Source organism: Erinaceus europaeus, chromosome X (genome assembly GCF_950295315.1).
Source record: "Erinaceus europaeus chromosome X, mEriEur2.1, whole genome shotgun sequence".
Lineage (NCBI taxonomy): Eukaryota > Metazoa > Chordata > Mammalia > Eulipotyphla > Erinaceidae > Erinaceus > Erinaceus europaeus.
The window spans coordinates 2,799,437-2,818,496 of NC_080185.1; the positions used below are offsets into that span (position 1 = coordinate 2,799,437).

The 19,060-nt window shown below is 53.7% G+C and overlaps 1 protein-coding gene across 7 annotated transcripts in view; it reads right to left on the bottom strand.

The window, feature by feature from the left end:
* Positions 1–1,655: 1,655 nt before the first annotated feature.
* The window catches only part of ZNF185 (zinc finger protein 185 with LIM domain), a 46,954-nt gene continuing 29,549 nt past the window's right edge, over positions 1,656–19,060 (bottom strand). For 6 of the 7 annotated variants that reach the window (XM_060183485.1, XM_060183486.1, XM_060183484.1 and 3 more), the window contains 7 exons: positions 11,992–12,189; positions 10,247–10,354; positions 9,490–9,570; positions 7,480–7,560; positions 4,723–4,825; positions 2,571–2,669; positions 1,656–1,921 (listed from right to left, as the gene is read on the bottom strand). In XM_060183485.1, coding sequence (XP_060039468.1) covers positions 2,571–2,669; positions 4,723–4,825; positions 7,480–7,560; positions 9,490–9,570; positions 10,247–10,354; positions 11,992–12,189 — 670 coding nt within the window. In that variant the 3' untranslated portion in view covers positions 1,656–1,921. The remainder of the gene's footprint in view (positions 1,922–2,570; positions 2,670–4,722; positions 4,826–7,479; positions 7,561–9,489; positions 9,571–10,246; positions 10,355–11,991; positions 12,190–19,060) is intronic. The other variant, XM_060183487.1, reaches the window with a different exon arrangement.

Genomic DNA, 19,060 nt, shown 5'->3' on the forward strand with positions numbered 1-19,060 from the left:
GTCACGGCAGTCTGCATATAAATCACTAGTGGCCTCTCCGACTTTCTAGTGATAACTTGCATACTGCTTCTAGAACTACCTGACCCGCAGAGTTCCCCTGGAAGGCAAGAAGCCAGCACACTCTGACCCTCTTGCCCCAGTGAGCCCCCACAGAGACGCCGGCATAGCACCTCTCACCCAGGGAGAGCCTCCCCCTTCACAGGGTCACTCAGCACCCAGGCACTGGGGCCTGTGCGTGCCAAGTGCTAGCTCACGGTCAGTGGGGCATGGGGCCAAGTGAGCAAGCGTGGTGCACATCTGTGCAGTAAGGGCAGGGCTCGGCTCTGCAGGGCAGGCTAGCTGGGAGGACCAGTCCATAGACTGGTGCCTAGAGCCTGGAGCCTGGAGCCAGTAGCAGGAGAGTGCTGAGGCAATCAGCACAGGGTCCTGGGTGCCTGGGGACTTGGCTTCCTCCCCCCCCCCCCATTAGCACACACACAGGAGCTCTGGGCAGCCTGGGCGGTCAGCTCACGGTTTAGATGGGCTGTTTCTGCCCTGCCAGTCAATAGGACTCCACCTACCGAGCCCCTGGGGCCCCAGCCATTGCTCCCAGCTTCGGGAAGGCCTCTGTGCAGTAGAGTTGACAGAGCTCTCCCTGTGCTGATGAGGTCTTCTCTGGGAGGTGCTAGGAGTCACATCTTCCCAGCTGAGTGCATCCCAGTTCAGAAGCAGTCTCACACAAAGGGTGGGGGGTGCTGCTTGTTCATGGGGGTGTCCAGGGCACCCAGAGGAGGGTTTCCCAACTCCTCCTCTTCGTCAGAATGTGCCTGAGGGTGGCCAGAGCAGGGGGATGCCACCTGGCAGGGGTCAGGCGAGCTACACAAAGTAGCTACACAGGGTTCTGGGTACCCACTCACTGTAGACGTGTTCACTGTGCTGGTGGCTGTCACATGGAGTGTGTGGCCTCTGGAACAGTGATGACAGCTCTGTGCAAAGTGCTGACCATCTCTCTGCACCCCAGTGTCCTTGGCCATAAAGTGGGGACAAGAAAATCCTCTGCACACTTGATGCAAGGGTGAGCAGCTCAGCGCCGAAGGGCCCGGGGCGGAGCAAGAGCTCAAGGCCCTTCGCTGCTTCCTCACTTCTTGGTCTGCAGGAGCTACACAGCTCAGACTGCCAGAGAGGACTTCTAGGCAAGGCTCTGTGGCCCAGCAGGCAGGATGAGGGTGCGAGCCAGCCATCAGAACCCAGACACAGACCACTGTCTGCAGCGGTGGTCACAGTGGCACGCCAAGTTAAGAGTGTTTTCTGTCCAGAACGCACCCTCATACCTGCAGGAGAGGCACCGGCAGGTGCAAAGGGCTGGGGGGAGGCGTTCAAACCTCTCTGCAACTCAGTCAACAACAGCTAACTACACTAAAAGGAGCTGTGGGAAGTTGATGCTTATGGCAAATGGGTCAACTGAACATGAGCCTATGCCAGTCCCTAGCACCCAGTGTCCTCAGTTTACCCACCAGGGATCATCAGCAGTCTTCAAGCTGGCCCCCGAGAAACTGCAGGGGGTCTCCTGCCCCCAGGATCCCACATGGATTCTCAGCACTGAGAAACAGCGGGCAGGGTGTGCTGAGCCAGGCACAACAGCCACCCCACCTAGCAGGGCGCCCAGCCAGCCCACAGTCTTGCTGAGCTCCTGCTCTGGCTCACTCTGGCCAGAGTGCCTCTGAGGCAGTGTTTGCTACTCTACAGAAAGCCACACCGCCCGGGGGGGGTGGGGGGGCTGTCTGAGCCCCGGGCACACTACCGGGTGGGAGGAGGTGAGCTGCAGAGGGGTGGGAGCAGGGAGAAATAGGCCAGGAGAAGAGGGGGCAAGGGACCAGCCACTGGGGACTTGGGGAGCGCTGCACTCATCCAGACTCAGAAGCTTCTTCTCAGCCTGAGGGAGCTGAAAGGAAACAGACATTGCCGTGAGGCTGGAGACAGTGCAGCTGGTGGGTAGCTGGGGGAGGGCCCGACTGCTCCCCACCCCACTCCTTCAGGGGGGCATTATGTGCTTTGCTTACTCCAAGGACCTCGGGGCTCTGTCTTACTGGCTGTCAGCATGGATGCCTGCCCTAGCATCAGAGTCTCCCCACAACCTCACTACCCGCTGCCTTGAGCAGGGCCTGCCTGCATGGCCCCAGCTGCACTCGGCTCAGGGAAGCCCCTGGCTGCTGAGCACTGCCTGGAAGCCAGCGAGCACAGGGGAGGTGGCAGAGCCCACAGCTCAGTGCCCAGGCCAGCTTTCCGAGGCCCCAGCCCAGCCCCCACTCTGCCCTCAGAGGAAGCTAGAAGGTTCCCGGGCCCTCTTTCTACCTCCCTGGGGCTCCCGTCGTAAGAGGCTCACAGGCCTGGCTCACAACCATGAAAGGGCTTGACAGGGAGAGCCCAGAAGAGGCTGATTTGTCTGTGCCACCCAAGACTTGGGCATGTCATAGGCCATGGGGACACGAGATTCAGAGTCCCCACAACAAGGCTAAGGAGACAGTGTCACAGGCACATTCCCCTCCGGGCACATCCTCTGGCTACTCAGTATGCAGCTAGCCAGAACCCACCTAGAAGAGCTTCTCGTAGCATCTCCCACAGTGGACAGTGTCACGATGGACGAAGATCTGGTCCAGGAGCTCGCCCATGGGCTTGCTGCAAATCCCACACTGGAAGACAGAGAGCAGGCTGTGCCAGGGAAAGGAAAGAAGGCAGGCTGCACTAGGGCACAGGAGCTGGGTTATGGCGGGCAGGCAGCAGGCCCCGAGCTGGGGACCAAGGGCCTGGTGAAACTGATGCTGGAAACTGGCAGAAAACAGACCAGCCCATGCTAAAAACAGCTCCCAACTCAGGCAGGGCATGAGGCTGGTCACATTCTGGCCAAGAGCCCCGGGTCTGAGGTGGCGTGGGCTTGAACCCACCACACTGCCTCAACTGCCACTTCCTGGGCCTCTGTGAGCCCTGTCTTGGGCCTCCTCTTCCAGGTGGCTGCTGCTCTTTAGTCCTACTCCCTCTGCTTTGCCACTTGGGAAAGCACACCCTGTGTGCCCACTTCCTCTCCCACTCTGGACCCACCCCTACCCCACCTCAGTGCTGTGAGGCCTGATACCCTGAGCTGTGCCTGGCCTTCTGCCCATGTGTCACGCTCTGGCATTAAGCAACCATAAGTCCACTGTGTCTTCTAGCACTTTCCACCCATCAGGAAACCAAAGGACCCCTGTCATACCACTGCTGTGACTCTCGGTTTGAAAGACAAAGCTAAGGAGCCAGGCAGTGGCACCCATGCCACCATGCATGAGAACTTGGGCTAAGGCCCCGGCCCCCACCTGCAGTAGTGGGGGAAGCTTCATGATGAGCGGAGCAGTGCTGCAGGTGTTTTTTTTTTTCTCCTCTCTCCCTCTGCCCCACCTCTATTTCTCTCTGTCTTATCCTGGAACAAAAAGAAGAAAGAGTAGAAAAATGGCCTGAGAGAGCAGTGGAGTCATCCTGCTGGCAGGAAGAAGAAGAGGGAGAATAAGAGGAGGAGGGGGACAGACAGCTGGTCAGAATCCCAGGGACAAAGCTGGCCCTCACCTGACTCCCTGTCCCTGATTCTTCTTTACTGCGAAGGCCTGTCCCACCGCTGCCACCCAACTCTGCTGCTGGCCTGGCCAGTCACCACCCTGGGCTCCCCTCTGCCTCACCCGCTGCTCTGGCCAGACTCTAACTGGGGTCTCCAGACCACCAGCCTCTGCACGTATCAGGAACGTGCCGGAGAAGTCATCTCTCAGGTCCCATGCCAGGGGAGGCCACAGACACCACCATCACAGCAGTAAGGGTGCTGCACCCTAGATCTGCAAGTCAGATGGCCCACTCGGATCCCGGGTCTGCGTCACTACACACAGCTCCCTCTCACCGCTGCACTGGCAGTGGCCACACAGGCTCATTCCCTGGGGTGAGGCGGCCCCTCACTCTGGGACAGGTTCACACACCCTCCTCACACACTGACACTCACTGAGCACCATCCCTGTGCATTGTACCCCACCAAGGACAGCGTGCTCCCCATCTGCCTCTCTTCCCCAGGCTGCTAGCACCTTTATTCTCGAGCACCCTGTCCCATAAATCCTAGCGAGAGAGCATGACCTCTCCATGGCCCAGCCTGCCTGCCCCCACCCCCAGTCCTTTCCATCACCAGCTGCACCCCTGTCCTTCCACGGAGACCCTCAAACCTTGGAATTTCCCCAACCTGTTCTCTCAGAGCACCCCCACTGCCAGCTCCCCCCAACAAAGTGGCCATTTCTCCAGCCTTAGCTGCAGGTTCAGGTCTCCCCTTTCCACTCAAGGCCACCCCCAAACATCCCCCTGTACTAAAAAGCAGGGTACGCCCTAAAAGAGCTAGAGTTGGAACTGACAGTCCCCAGCCCAAAGCCTCTAGCACATTCTTGGTGGACTAAGGATCAAACCTGAAGTGTTTGTGTTTGCCAGGGCTTCCCTGATCTAGCCCCAGGTGTTTCCAGAACCTTCTCGCCACTCCTACTCCTGACTCAGGCCATTGCGTCACGTGGCCCTGCCCCATGGCCTTTTAACATGCCAGTTCTCAGCTGGGAAGACTCACAGATACTCAGATGGCCCCACTTCCAGCTCTTCAGAGCCCCTGGGATGGAGCCCAGCAGCAAGCAACTGGCCTTCTCCACCACACTGCACACCTCTGGGGCTCCTGTCTGTGGCACTGTCTGCCCTCACCTTGAAGCAATAGTCGTGGCAGCAGATGCCAAGGTGGTCCAGTGTGATCTTCGGACAGTCCCGGATAGCCCGGCCGCAGTAGGTGCATGTGTCTCCATTCATTCTGTGTGGACAATATCGAGAACCCCACATGAGTCGGGCAGGCCTGTGGACACCAAGGCGGCTGGGCTTTGGCGTCTGCTCTAATGCCCAGCCCTCAGCCCGACGCCTTCCTCCATGGTGTGTGATTAGCCCCCCAGCCCAGGCCATGCTGGGCCTTGGCCCTCAGAATGTCCCCATCATTTTTTCTCACCCTACTCTCAAGGGAATGCAGACATCCTGATGAGATTGTCTTTTTCAGTACTGATTTCTTTGTATATTTGTTTTCATGAGAGAGACCATGATTATCTCTGGCACAGGGTGATGGTAGGGATGGGACCTTTGGCCTCTGAGAATTCAGGCCTGCATGGCCTGTGCTCTAGCAGGCTGAGCTCTCTCCCTAGTCCTCTGAAGTGATTCTTTTATTATTACTTTTTTCCTAATTTATTGGATAGGACAGAGAGAACTTGAGATGGGAGGGGGAACGAGAGAGGGGGAGAGATGCCTGCAGAACTTCTTCATCACTCACGAAGTGTCCCCCTGCAGCTGGGGACCAGGGGTTCAAACCTGAGCTCCCTCCATGGATTTAAGTGGATGCACCATCACTTGCCCCTCCCATGATCTGATTCTCAGTCCCTGCAGCTGACTTCTCCCTGCCCCCCACCCAGCATACACGGAGGAGCTGTTCTCCCGGTGAAGAGCTAGACCAGAAACCTCTGACAGGAGAGATGGCACCAGATGTCCTAGTTACCTAATAGGCGGGCAATGTTGCCAGCCCCCACCTACCCATCTTGATGCCCCCTCTATGCCTGGGACCACTGTGCCCTGCTTCTCAGACACTACACTTCTGGAGCCGCCCTGTCACTCCTCAGTCAGGAACTCAGGGGACCGTGACCAAGTGGTCTGGTTCTAAAGTCTGCCGCACACTCCTGGGGCTGGGGTACCCCCAGTCCCCCAACTCCTGCTTTGTTCCCAAGACAGATCCTGCTCCAGGCGCTCGCCTGGCTCCTCCAGCTGACTGCAGAGACTCTGGGCCCTTTAAAAGAGCCCAGCAGGCCCCAGGTTGGTAACCTCCCCTAGGCTCTTGTCAGAAATAGACTGGGGGTGGAGAAAGCACCCCGGTTTAGGGCATCCTAGGGTCACAGAGAGCCATATCACCAGGCAGAGTCTCAGCAGGGTAGAGCAGGCGGCCCTAAGAGGAAGCCCTGACCACAGTACAGCTGACAAATGCCCTAGGGCTTGCCCTGGCCGCCGAACTGCAGCAAACTCATGTGTCTGACACAACTGTTCAGCTGCTGGACTTGGAGGAAGGAAAAGGGGTCTGTGAGGACACCTGCCGAAGCCTCATGTGTGCACAAGCACACGTCTGTGCAGAGACTAAGCCAGAGCTGGAAGTAGCGACAGTGCGGTGACCTCAGTACAGCTTCTGGGATGGTCCCTTTCTTTCCTCCAAGTCATGTGACACAGTGCAGGCAGGCAGGGGGGTGATCTGGGAGGAGCATCTTCACCTGGACTCTGGCATTTTTTTTGGCTGGCACCTGCCCAATATAGCCTTGGCCTCTGCAAGGCACTGCTGTGTCCATTCGCCTTTTAATGGCTGAGCCACCATTTCAAAGTTAGCCATCTTGAAAAAGCTCAAGTCAAAGGTCTGTGTCAGCTACTGGCTACTCAGATTGGTGGGTGCAGGCTTCCCCCACCCACAAGGCTGGCCTTTTAAGAAGCCTGGGGGGGCTGGATTCCTATCTGAGTGGCCCCACTTTTCCTCCCTGTGCCTTAACTCCCACTGCATTTTCGCTTCACTGAGGAAGAGGAAGACTGGGAAGCCCTGGCCTCAAGCCCAGCCCCAGAGAAGTCAGGACGCAGGCCCCTGCTCTCACCCATCCTTCTCACTGCCCGGTGCTGGGGGGAAGTGCACTTTTGGGGCCTGGAAGTCGCAGGCCTCATTCTTCTGGTGTCTGTAGCTACTGTGTGTCTAGTTATGGGAGCAAGGGCTAGGAGGGCTGGGCTGGGGGCTGGGCACACGAGGGCCTGTGTGTGGGGGGGAGGGGTCACCCAACACCACCTCCAGCTGACAGTGTTCCCACTGAGAGTCTGAGCCATTGGCTAGCAATGCCACCTCTACAGGCAGACAAGCTGCAGGAGGGCTGTGGTGGCTCTGGCTGTGTCACTCACTCACTCAGGCACCCTGCTTCCTTCCTGTCAGGACCTAAACAGATCCCAGCTCTGACACTGCCCAATCCGCGATTCCAAGAATCGAAGGCAGGGTTCTTTGTCACGAGGGCCTGCCTATGACAGGTGTCCTCTCCTGCGAGCTCTTGAAACCCCTCCTCCGGCTCCCAGGAGTGCCGGAGAGCTGCACTGCTCTCAGTCTCACAGCTGGCAGCCCACTGCCCTGCCTTCCCACCCTCCACTCAAGTGCCTCTGGTCATCAGTCCACTTCAGACCCCAAGGGCCTGCCCCACTGACAGAAGCCCCAGCTTTCACACTCCGTTTCTCTTCTTGGAGCTCCAAGGCTTCCATGGGACCAGGTGTGATGCCCCAAGGAGCAGTGCCCCTGCACCTTTGGAGAGTGGACGAGAAGCAGTATGGCGTCTGTAGGCAGGTGCGCACAGACCAGGCAGAGCTAGCCCCTGCCTAGCTCTCCCCTGCACCCGTGCACCCAGCGGGAGAGGGACTCACCTCTCTGGATACAGAGTGCTGGCACACACTTTCTTCTCCCTGCTGAGTGAGTTCCCAGTACTGCTGGTGCTGCACAGAGTGCTGGGGGGAGAGGGAGACAACGGAGCAGCTCAAACCCAGCCTGACCCAAGGTCCCAGCCCACATGCCCGACAAATGCCTTCTGTGACACTGAAAGAAGGGGCTTAGAAGTAGGGGTCGAGAAGGCCCACAGTGGAGAGCAAGGTGGCATGGGGCTGAGTAGGATTCCTGTCACTGGACACCAGAGCCCCCGGGCTCACGTGCCAGTAGAAAAGAGGGTGGCTCCCCTCCCACAGGTATCTGGGTTAAAGGCTACCGTCACGCACAGCCCGCTCAGCAGCACTTAGCTACGAGGAGCAGAAGCCGAGAAGGGTGAGACCGGCTGCAGCATGGCACTTGCACTGAGGCTTCAGGGCATGGCTGGGGGCAACAAGGCTTTCCCCTTCTTTTTGCATCTTCTTTTCGCACTATTTCTTTCCATGACAAAAACTGACTTCCACTCAGCACTAAGCTTCTGGAAGCCTCCTGGGAGGGGACGGTGCTTGGGGAAGGCACCTGGCACCCACAGGTGTCCCTTCCTGGTAGGGCACAGCTGGCTCGTCTTTCCACATCACACTCGACCTCAACGGTCACATCAACTTTAACATCAACAGCATAGTCACTGTGGAGGAACTAAGCGGAACAGAGCAGAGGGACGGGGCCGAGAGAAAGCAGGAAACAGACACTGTGGTGGCCAGCACCCCTCAGAATGGCAGAGACTGGGTGACAAGGGCAGTGTGCACATACCAGTTCCAGCCTCCTGGTATCCCTGAACAGAGCTCAGAGACATAGTCTATTATAGGGTGCCTGCATGGCTGGGGTGGTGTTGGCAAGGTCTTCCTTGCAGGTGGGGCAAGGAAAATGTTCTGGGAGCAGACAGAAGTGACAGCCCTACAACTCTGTGAGGAGAAGAAAGCCCACGCACTGGGCCTTAAAGCGTGATTGTGCACGCGGTGTGGATTAGACCTCCACAAAGCTGTTGAGCAAAGCCAGCCTGAGGAGTCACAGAGGAGGCTGAGGAAGGCTGAACAACTTGTCTAGGAAGAGCTGGAGCCCCACGCCAGTCTTTCACATTGCAGTTTCAGAGAAGCCAGCCAAGAAGTCCCAGAAGCCCAGTCTTGAAGTAACACTGCTCCTCTGTTCCTGAAACCCTCCCGCCAGCACTGGAATTGTAGCAGAGTGTAAAACACTCCCAGGGGACACTGTCCCAGTGAGGGGGCATAGTGGTCCCCCTCCACATGGCACTAGGAAGCAAGCAGATTCAGATGACAGTGAGTGACAAGCTGGACACATGTAGGCTCACAGAGGGGCATCTGCTCAGGTGTCACTGGCTGGTGTAGGTAAACAGTGGGCACTCGGGAGTCGGGTGCTGGGGCAGCAGGTTAAGCGCACATGGCACAAAGCACAAGGACTGGCGGAAGGATCCCAGTTCAAGCTCCCGGCTCCCTCCATTCAGGGCAGTCCCTTCCCAGGCGGTGAATCAGGTCTGCAGGTGTCTCTCTTTCTCTCCCCCTCTCTGTCTTCCCCACCTCTCTCCATTTCTCTCTGTCCTAGTCAACAACGACGACATCAACAACAGTAATAGTAACTACAATAATAAAACAAGGGCAACAAAAGGGAATAAGTAAATAAATAAGTATTTTTTTAAAAAAGTGGGCACTCAGGAGGAGAGTCCTATGTGCTGGAACCGGATGGAAGCAACTAGAAGACCCAGGAGGGTCCCACCATCTCTGGGAGGAGTGATGCTCTCAGTATTTGAAAGAGAAAGTTTGCCGTCCACTTAGAAGCAAAGACAGGCAGACAGGGGTGGTGGTGCTGGAAGTGGGGTGCAGAACAGACTAGCGCAAGGTGTACTCTAGGCAACGAGGCAGGTGAGGCAAGTACCTCTGCCATGTAGTCAGCAGGGAGTACCCAGAGCTGCTTCTGGGAACACAGGAAGGATGCTCACTCACCTGCCGTAGTGGGCAGACATCAGCTTCCCGGAAGACACCTCACTTACATTCGTGTACTCCTTGACGAACACAATCCCTTTGCTGTGGGAGGAGCAAGCAAGACAAGGGAGGGGTCAACTGGAGGGTTCCAGGACACAGGGTGTCACCCCCCCCCCCCGGGTTGGAGAAGAGAGCAGGGGAGAGTCTGGAGGGGGCCAGCCTCCCCAGTGCCCCCAGGGGAGCTCTGGGGTCCCAGGACTCTGACTGAGATCAGAGCCTGGAGGGCGGCTCACATAAAGGCTCCCTGCAGCCATGAGTGACAGGGCCCCACACCTCAGCCAGGAGGGCTCCTCTCCCTCTCTCCCTCCTGGGACCAGCATGCTTCTACACTGGGAACTGACCACTGTGAAGTGTCCCCTCTGCAGCCTCATCCCTGTCGCTCCTTCCCTCCCTCCTTCCCTCGAGGTCAGCTTGTATGGGCTTATGGTGCCCCAGACCTGGCCTATTTATCTCCATGCAGACCGTGCCAGCCCAAGGAGGCCCCTCTCTGTGTCCTCCCACCCTTCAGTTTCAGGTGGGAGGCCCCAGGACCCTTCCTGAGCTCTGGGGACATGGGGGAGGAAGGGGGATATAGGTACCAGCCTGTGGCATGAGGCTGTTACTAGGACTACACCCCAGGTTCTCAGCATGGGGAGCGTGAAAGCTCTGTGCTTGGGGGAGGGCCTGCAGCAAGCATCAGGAAAGTGGCCTGGGACAGCTCCCAGGCAACAGCCCTCACCTGGTCATGCTGCTGCAATCCAGCTTGCTCGGGGAGGCTGGGATGGAAGTGTGAGGCTTCTCCGCAGCCACTGTCACGGTAAGTATGCAGCTGGAGGGGCTTCTCCCCCTGCGGAATGAGGGGTGCTGACTGCTGTACACAGCACAAGGCCAGGGGCCCACCGTCCAGGCAGCGCTCCACATGTCCGCCCAGCCCTCAGCCTCTGTCTCCTCCGCTGGCCCCTGCTCAGAGCCCTACCTTGCCCTCACTCTGCCTGCCCCTGATCACCAGACTGTATCGAAGCTGTCACCAGAGCTGCCCCCACTGATGCCATCAGCTCACATCTGCCACTCTCCCCTAGCCTAAGGCCTGCTCGTGCTCTGCCTTGGGTACAGCAGTCTCCTCTCTGATGTGCTGCCTTTTGGAAGACGCTCACCTGAGCCAGCCTCCTGGGGAGCACCCCTTGCCAAACTCAACTGCCCAGGAATGCAGCTACCCTGAGAGTGTATGTGCGTGTGCGTGGGGGGGGGGGATCCCTATAGTCCTGGTCATCCCAATCCTTGTCAAAAGTGACTGAAGCTCTGAGCTCTCTTGTGCTACCCCCTCCTCCTCCTGGAAGCCTTCCAGGGTGCCTGCCCTGCCAGCCAGGGCCCAACAGGGTGTCCCTTCCATATGCACAGTCATCCAGGAGTCTGGGGGAAGATGGAATGGCTGAGAGGGAGGCCGCACAGAAAACCCAAACAGGTAGAGGGTGCAGAAAGGGAACAGAGAGACAGTGAGAAGGGAAGTCACAGCCTCTTGGGTGAATCCCACAACTGCCACAGTTACACCAGGAATGCCCCAGGCCACTTCCCAGCCACCAGCCCAGCCTAGCACTTCTAGCACAGTAGCCCTGGGGCTCAGAGAACCAGCCTGGGCCTGTAGTCCTTCCTAGTCTGGCCTCCTGCTCTCTAGGCACAGCGTCTTGCATTCAGGTCCTTGTCGCCCCTCCTCTCCCATTGGGGCCTCCAGACATGCTGTGCCCTCAACCAGAGTCTAGCACCTTCTTCAGCTCCAGTCTAAGCTCCAGAGGTGAAGAGGCCCCAGGCCACATGTAGCCTAGGGCCAGAAGAAGACCAAAGCAGCCTGCTGTCACCCAGGGAGACCAGACAAGCATCAGGCAAGTGGCAGGCCAGGAAGCAGCCTGGGGCGCAGCTCGAAAGCTGCTGTTGGAAGAGCTGTCTCCTCTCTACTATGAGGGCCACCTCGCTGAGCCTACAGTCTGTTTTCCTAAGGGACTTGTGCAACCACAGGTCACACCGTATGGAAGGGGTCACTGCACTTACACCATCGTGCAATATGGCGGGGGGGGGGGGAGAGAGTTGACAGTAGAAGGGCTATGCAAGTTGGGAGCCTGTGGCTCCACGTGGAGCGCAGCCACGTGGCTGTGCTTTTCCCAGAGTTTTTTCTGCAAGACTGGCAGCGGCAATCTCCCACCCTCAGGTCTTCCTGCCCCATGCTGCTGTCAGACCAGGGCTGTCTGCGCACTTTCCCTATACAGCTGACAGTCTGTATGTTGGGGTTGTAAGCCAAACCCCCTGAGTACTGACACTGAGATGCTTGGAGCTGGCTGTCCTCGCACTGGCCCTGAGTCACTTGCACTCAACAGGGTAATGGGCCTGTCTACTGCCCTAGGCTTTGTCTGGGGTCTAGACAAAGCTGCCTAGCACTCACCCCCAGCCTGGCCTCCACTGGAGCAGCAGAGCCCAGCCCCAGACGGTCCTCACCTGCTGGCCCTGCCACCCAGCTCCATCAGTTGTTCAGCTCCTCCAGGGCCACCAGGCTGCTCTGAAGTGTCACAGTCTTCTGGCTGCAGGACAGGTGCAGCTGCATCTCCATGGCTGCCCCTCAGGGCCCCAGGCTTCTCCTGCCAGGCCTCTTCCACCTTGGCAGACACGTCCTCTTCCTCTGGACCAATCAGGGTGCTGAGGATGAACAGACAGCCAGCACTGTGGACTGGGAACCCTGGGACCAGGGCTCACTGCCAGCACACTGCACATGGTGCCCTTGTCTGCTCAAACCTGGCTCCTGGAGGGGGCTAGTATGTGCACTCCACCTTGGTGGGGGGTGTCCTTCTCCTTGGAAGAAACCTCTCCCTCCAATTAATTACACCTGGTTACTTTAATGAGACTTAAAGGGCAGAGTCTTAGTCTACATAGAACAGTGACATTCCTTCCTCTCCTCAAGCTGCCATCTCTTCTTTCTCTAAATCTTCCCCTTCCTGGCTCAACTGTCATGACTAAAAATCCTTTCTGGTCCTTTTTCCAGCCATGACATCATCTCCCCAGACAATAACTTAGGTCCACCTGCATATCAGATGTCAGGCTCAGGAAAAATAATAATAAAAAAATAAAAACACTAGTATAGTCATGGGCCCTTTGGAATATAACTAAAATAAGACTACTACTACTGACTATCTACAAACCTTTATCTGCACTATTCCAGCCTTTAGGTTCATGATTAATCGACAATTTGTTAGGCTTCATATGTTAACTCTTTTTTCAGCCACCAGGTTCCACATACTACCATGTTGCAACCGGACCTCCCTGGGCAGACGAACCCACCAATTGTCCTGGAGCCCCAATTCCCTGGAGTCCTGCCCCACTAAGGAAAGAGAGAGACAGGCTGGGTGTATAGATCAACCTGTCAACGCTCATGTTCAGCGGGGAAGCAATTACAGAAACCAGACCTTCCACCTTCTGCACCCCATAATGGCCCTGGGTCCATACTCCCAGAGGGATAAAGAATAGGAAAGCTAGTGGTCCGGGAGGCAGTGTAGTGGCTAAAGCACTAGACTCTCAAGCATGAGGTCCTGAGTTCAATCCCCGGCAGCACATGTACCAGAGTAATGTCTAGTTCTTTCTCTCTCTCTCTCTCTCCTTTCTCATTAATAAATACATAAAATCTTTTTTTTTTAAAGAATAGGAAAGCTATCAGGGAAGAGGGTGGGATACGAAGTTCTGGTGGTGAGAACTGTGTGGAGTTGTACCCCTTTCATTCTATGGTTTTTGTCGGTGTTTCCTCCTTTATAAATAAAAATCATTTTAAAAAAAATCTTTTCCCAGGCCTCTGGGAAGTTTCCTCTTGTCCTGGCTGTTCTGGCGGGCCGGGTGTGACAGACACAGAACGACCTAGGTCGCCGAATTTCCAAATGGGCTGGCGAGTCTATCTTGGGGGGAAGGGAAGGAAAAACCCAGTTCTTAGGCGGGCCTGCAGTGGCCGGGCCCATTCGTGGTCCTCGCGCACCATCTAGCGGCAGACATGGGTGAGGATGCAGACTGAGCCCATCCAGGGCCCAGCGGCCCCCGGGGAGCCATTTTCTGCACCGGCATTTCCCGGCGGCCACCGCGGCCCGAGCCCGCGGTTGTAGGAAATGGCGGCATGCGCAGCCGCAGACACGCTAACTGGAAAGTGGCCTGAGCGCGCAGGCGCACACGTCTCGCCAGGCTTTTCGGTGCCCTGGCACCTTAGGGTACTCTCCTTTAGCAAGGCAGCAGCCTTTTCATTCCGTTTTCTACATATGAAAAGGCTGAGTGGGGGTCTGCTGGGGCTCCTGAGAGCAACTGGGATTGAAATTCGATCCCTCTCATTGGCTAGAGCTGATCACCTGTCTGTGCCTACACTCCCTTCCCCCCACTAAATCTACGGAGGGAGGGGGAGGAGAGTTGGAAGGGGGCGCTGCTCTCTGTTTCAAAGAAAAAGACCTCTCAAACCCTCTAGGCCACTACAGCGCCCTCTCTTTCTCCTAACAAGCCCAAATTTCCTGAAAGAGCTGACTGTATTCACTATTGCCTCTTCTTCATCCGCCACCCGTGTCCCAACTCTCCAGTGGAAGTGGTTCTACCGAATACATCAAAATAGCTGTGCTGAAGGGGCTCCCTTCTCCCTTGTGTCTAGGACCAAAATGTGGCCCCTGCCCACCCCCTCAAAGCCCTGCCCCCAATGGGAGCTCTCCAGGATCTCAGACTCCAAAAGCAACCAAGTGAGACCCCAAAACCCTAACTGGGCACGCTTTGTTACCCACGTATTTGAGCTTTGGAAATACTGATTATCTCCTTGGACCCTCAACCTACAGTTTCTGAAGCTTGCATACTCAACCAAAAACATTTTTCCCTTTAAAACCTCCTCCATAAATATCGGCGGTCTCTTCCCTTTAACAATAGGAGGTTTTACTCTTCTTATTCAGCAGGTGATTTCAATTTAACCCATCTACTAATACCAAAAGTATTAAGAATATAAACAGGATGGGGTGGGGTGGCGTATCTGCTAGAGCACACACAACATAGCGCACAAGGACCTGAGTTCAAGCCACCCTCCCCCAGTCCCCACCGGCAAGAGGGAAGCTCCACAAACCGTGGAATAAATGCTGCAGGTGTCTCTCAACCTATTTCCCCCTTCTCTCTCAATGCCTCTTTGTCCTATGAAATAAAATGTTTAAAAATGGGGTGTCGGCCCCTCCTACCCTATGGTTTTGTTAATTAATCCTTTCTTAAATAAAAAAAAAATTTACTTAAATAAATAAATATGGGGTGTCGGGCAGTAGTGCAGTGGGTTAAGCGCAGGTGGCGTGAAGCCCAAGGACCAAGGACCGGCGTAAGGATCCCGGTTCGAGCCCCCGGCTCCCCACCTGCAGGGGAGTCGCTTCCCAGACGGTGAAGCAGGTCTGCAGGTGTTTATCATTCTGTCTCCCTTTCTATCTTCCCCTCATCTCTCCATCTCTCTGTGTCCTATCCAACAATGACAACAACAGTAATAACTACAATAAAACAACAAGGGCAACAAAAAGGGAATAAATAAATATTTTTAAAAAACAATAAAATAAAAAAATTTAAATGAGGGTAGATAGCATCATGGTTATGCAAAGAGACTCTCCTGCCCGAGGTGCCAAGGTCCCAAGTACAATCCCCAGCATCACCATAAGATAGAGCTGAGCAGTGCTGTGGGGGGAAAATAGGAATAAAAAATGGTTGCCAAGAGCATTGGATTCATAGTGATAAACCTGACTGCAATAAAATAAAATAAAATAAAATAAAATAAAATAAAAATAGAAGAAAAGGATATAAAGTGGGGGAAGGAGAAGAGCCTGCTCTTATGTGAAACAGTTAAGAATTGTATTTCACTATTTATGCTTGGCTCACGCTAAACTTTAGAATTAGAGTGATAAGATTCATGTCTGTCTCTGTTTATGTAAATTATATATAGTCTAATTATTTTGTCACTAAATAAGCCTTTGCCTTCTATTCTACTTGACTTGGACATCAGTGAGCATTCATATAAATTGTTCCTAAAACTCTTGTAAATTAAGGAAATGATTTCTTATACTTACATGTAAAAACATATTCTAGTGAGAAAAAAAAAAACTCACCCAAATGTTTTAATGAATCAAATAATGTAGGTAGCTCTGTAGCAAACAATACTAGTTTAATAAGAACTGCTGTTCAATGAGGTGGGCATTCCACCTCATGAAAGTCCAAGTTCATTCTATTTGCATATAGTCTCCCTAAAGCTAAACAGATTGCTAGCTAGACATATTAGCATTACATCTACTAGGTGTTTAGGATTATCAAAGTAGAAAGTTTCCTTCAACCAGAGACTCTAATAAACCTTATTTCAAGTCCAGTTATATTGTATAGCATTACTTTCAAAATAGTAGCCAAGATCGCTTTGGTGATTTAAAATCTTATAATCATGCCAACTTATAGTAGGTATTCATTAAATATCCCTTCCTACTCGGAAGCTTCGCCACTGTTGGCCAACCTTTTCAGACAGAGACAGAGGAAGATGCCACAGCACTGAAGCTTTCTGCAGCATGGTGGGCATTGGGCTTGAACCTGGGTGCGTACACGGCAAGCAGGCACACCATCCAAACGGATTCTTTCACTGGCCCTTCATTATAAACCTAGGCCATTTATTTACTTTATAAATTTCTTTTTTATTTCGTTTGACAGGACACAGAAACTGAGAAGGGAGAGGGAGATAGAGAGGGAGACCAAGAGACACCTGCAGCGCTGCTCCACCACTCCTGAAGTTTCCCCCGTGCAAGTGGGTACCAAGAGTTTGAGCCTGAGTTTTTGTGCACTGTGATGTGTGCACTCAGACAGGTGCACCGCCACCTAGCACCTCTGGACCATTTCTAAGTTAGATAAAATACTGAATAGTAGTCCCTAAACCAAACGTAAATTTATATTCTCTGTTTCTTTTCCTATGTGGTAGAGACACTGTTTTTGTATATGTTTATAAATAAGCTCATTTAGCCATAGTGAAAGTTTCTACTATGAACATATGTGACTATAACACATCTAAGAAATCTATCTATAACCTAGATATACACCAGTTTCTGTGAGAGAGAGCATATGTTCACACGTATCCATAAACTACTGCAAAATATATACCTGAAAGCAGAAGTACACTAGAGTTTGCAGTGAGTACCCCCCTAACACTTCCTCTCCACTATTCCAAGCTTTGGGTCCATGAGTGCTCAACAAAAATTTGTTTGGCTTTGTATGTTAACTCTCTTTCCAGTCACCAGGTTCCAGATGCCATCAGGATGCCGGCCAGGCTTCCCTGGATTGAAGACCCCACCAATATGTCCTGGAGCTCCGCCTCCCCAGAGACCCACCCTACTAGGGAAAGAGAGAGGCAGACTGGGAGTATGGACCGACCAGTCAACGCCCATGTTCAGCGGGGAAGCAATTACAGAAGCCAGACCTTCTACCTTCTGCAACCTACAACGACCCTGGGTCCATGCTCCCAGAGGGATAGAGAATGGGAAAGCTATCAGGGGAGGGGGTGGTATATGGAGATTGGGTGGTGGGAATTGTGTGGAGTTGTACCCCTCCTACCCTATGGTTTTGTTAATTTATCCTTTCTTAAATAAAAGAAATAAAAGAAATCTATCTATAAACTCTTCTAGTCTCCCAAGTGGTGAAGCAGAGCTGCAGCCGTCTCTCTGTTTCTCTTCCTCTTTATATCCCCTTTCCCACTTGGTTTCTGGCTGTCTCTATGCAATAAATGAATAAAGATAATAAAATAATTGTTTAAAGTTATGATCAATATATACAAATGAGATGAAAAATAATAGCAAATGGGAAATCTGTATGCAAGGTGTGCAAATGTCTTTGTTAAGGAAAAAAAAGAATAGTTTTCTCCTTAATTTAAATAATGAGCGGTTACAAAATATATGTAAGAGGAAATGTAAATGAATATTTTAATAATTACAGAAGTTACACAGAAAGAAAAAATGTGACTGTCCAAACAGACTCAAATCCAGTGAGATCATATTATTTTCAGAAAGAGCTGAAGCAGAAAACCCCTTACAAGGAGCAGCAGGAGCTCAGGGCAACACTGCTTTGCTTCCACCTGGGGCTCTTCATTCCCTGCCAGCAGACTCCATGGGCCTCCCCGCCCAATGGAGCTTGGCTACTGGATGCCCTGCCAGTGGCCAGACACAAACACAGGAACTCGGAAGGCCTGGGGTCTGGGACGGGGAGGTGACTGGTCCAGAGCCACCTCAGGCATGTTGCAGGGCTTGGGCTACCAGCAGGCAGACAAGGCTGCCGCCACCCACCTTGAAGCACAGCCTAGTGTGCCAGGACCAGCCAGGCAAGCTGCTAGCTGGGAAAGCCAGGCCTGTGGAGCCTGCTGCCATGGCCTGGGTGAAGGGGCACTGGTACACTGGCCTGTGGACAAAGGTTGGCAGCTTGGAGCTCCTCCACCTGCCAGTCTGACCAGGAGGGTCACACAGTCCACCCAGTTCGTTCTGCTGCGAGTGGGACTTGCCGTGTCTCTCCGCCTTGCTGCCTCCCAACACCAACCAGTTCTGAGTGTAGCTGACTTATTCAACTTTTTTTTTTTTTTTTTTGCCTCCAGGGTTACTGCTGGGGCTCAGCGCCTGCACCACGAATCCACTGCTCTTGGAGGCTATTTTTCCCCTTTTGCTGCCCTTGTTTATCATTGTTGTTGTGATTATTATTGTTGTCATTGTTGTTGGATAGGACAGAGAGAAACTGAGAGAGGAGGGGAAGACAGAGAGGGGGAGAAAAAGACAGACACCTGCAGACCGGATCACCATTGTCTGGGAAATGGCTCAGTTCATAAAGCATCGAACTTGAGTGCTTGAGGTAACTGATTCAATCCCTGGTGTGACATGCACCAAGAGTTGTGTTCTGACTCCTTTGTCTCATATGGAACTCCTGATAAACAAGTAAATAACTAAATAATAAGGTGGGCAGACAGCATGGTGGCTCTGAAAAAGACTCTCCTGCCTGAGGCTCTGAGGTCCAAGATTCAATCCCCAGTACCACCATCATCCAGAGCTGAGCAGGGCTCTGGAGTCTCTATCTATCTATCCATCTATCTATCTATCTACCTATCTATGTGTATCTCTCTATCAACAAAATAAAACACATTTTATGTGGCTGAGGAGACAGCACAGTGATTCTGCAGCTCACCTTAGCATGTGCCTGCTTACAGCTCCTCTGGCTTTCTTCAGTGAGAGCATAAAAGGTACAGCTGTTGTGAACAGCAGCACACAGGTGCCACAAAACATTAAACGCAGATGCTGCATGATTCACCAACCCTGATTCTGTGTGCATAGCCCCAAGGAGGGAAAGCAGGGTCTCAGAGATATGGCTGCATACCCATGTTCAGAGCAGTAAGCTTCCTGATAGGCAGAAGGTGGAAGTGATGCAAGTAGCCCGACAGGCAAACACATGAGCAATGAGCCCAGTGCACATAAGGAGACCTACGCAGCATGATCCATGACGCCACTCAGTCCCAGAGGGACAAAGCTGCCTG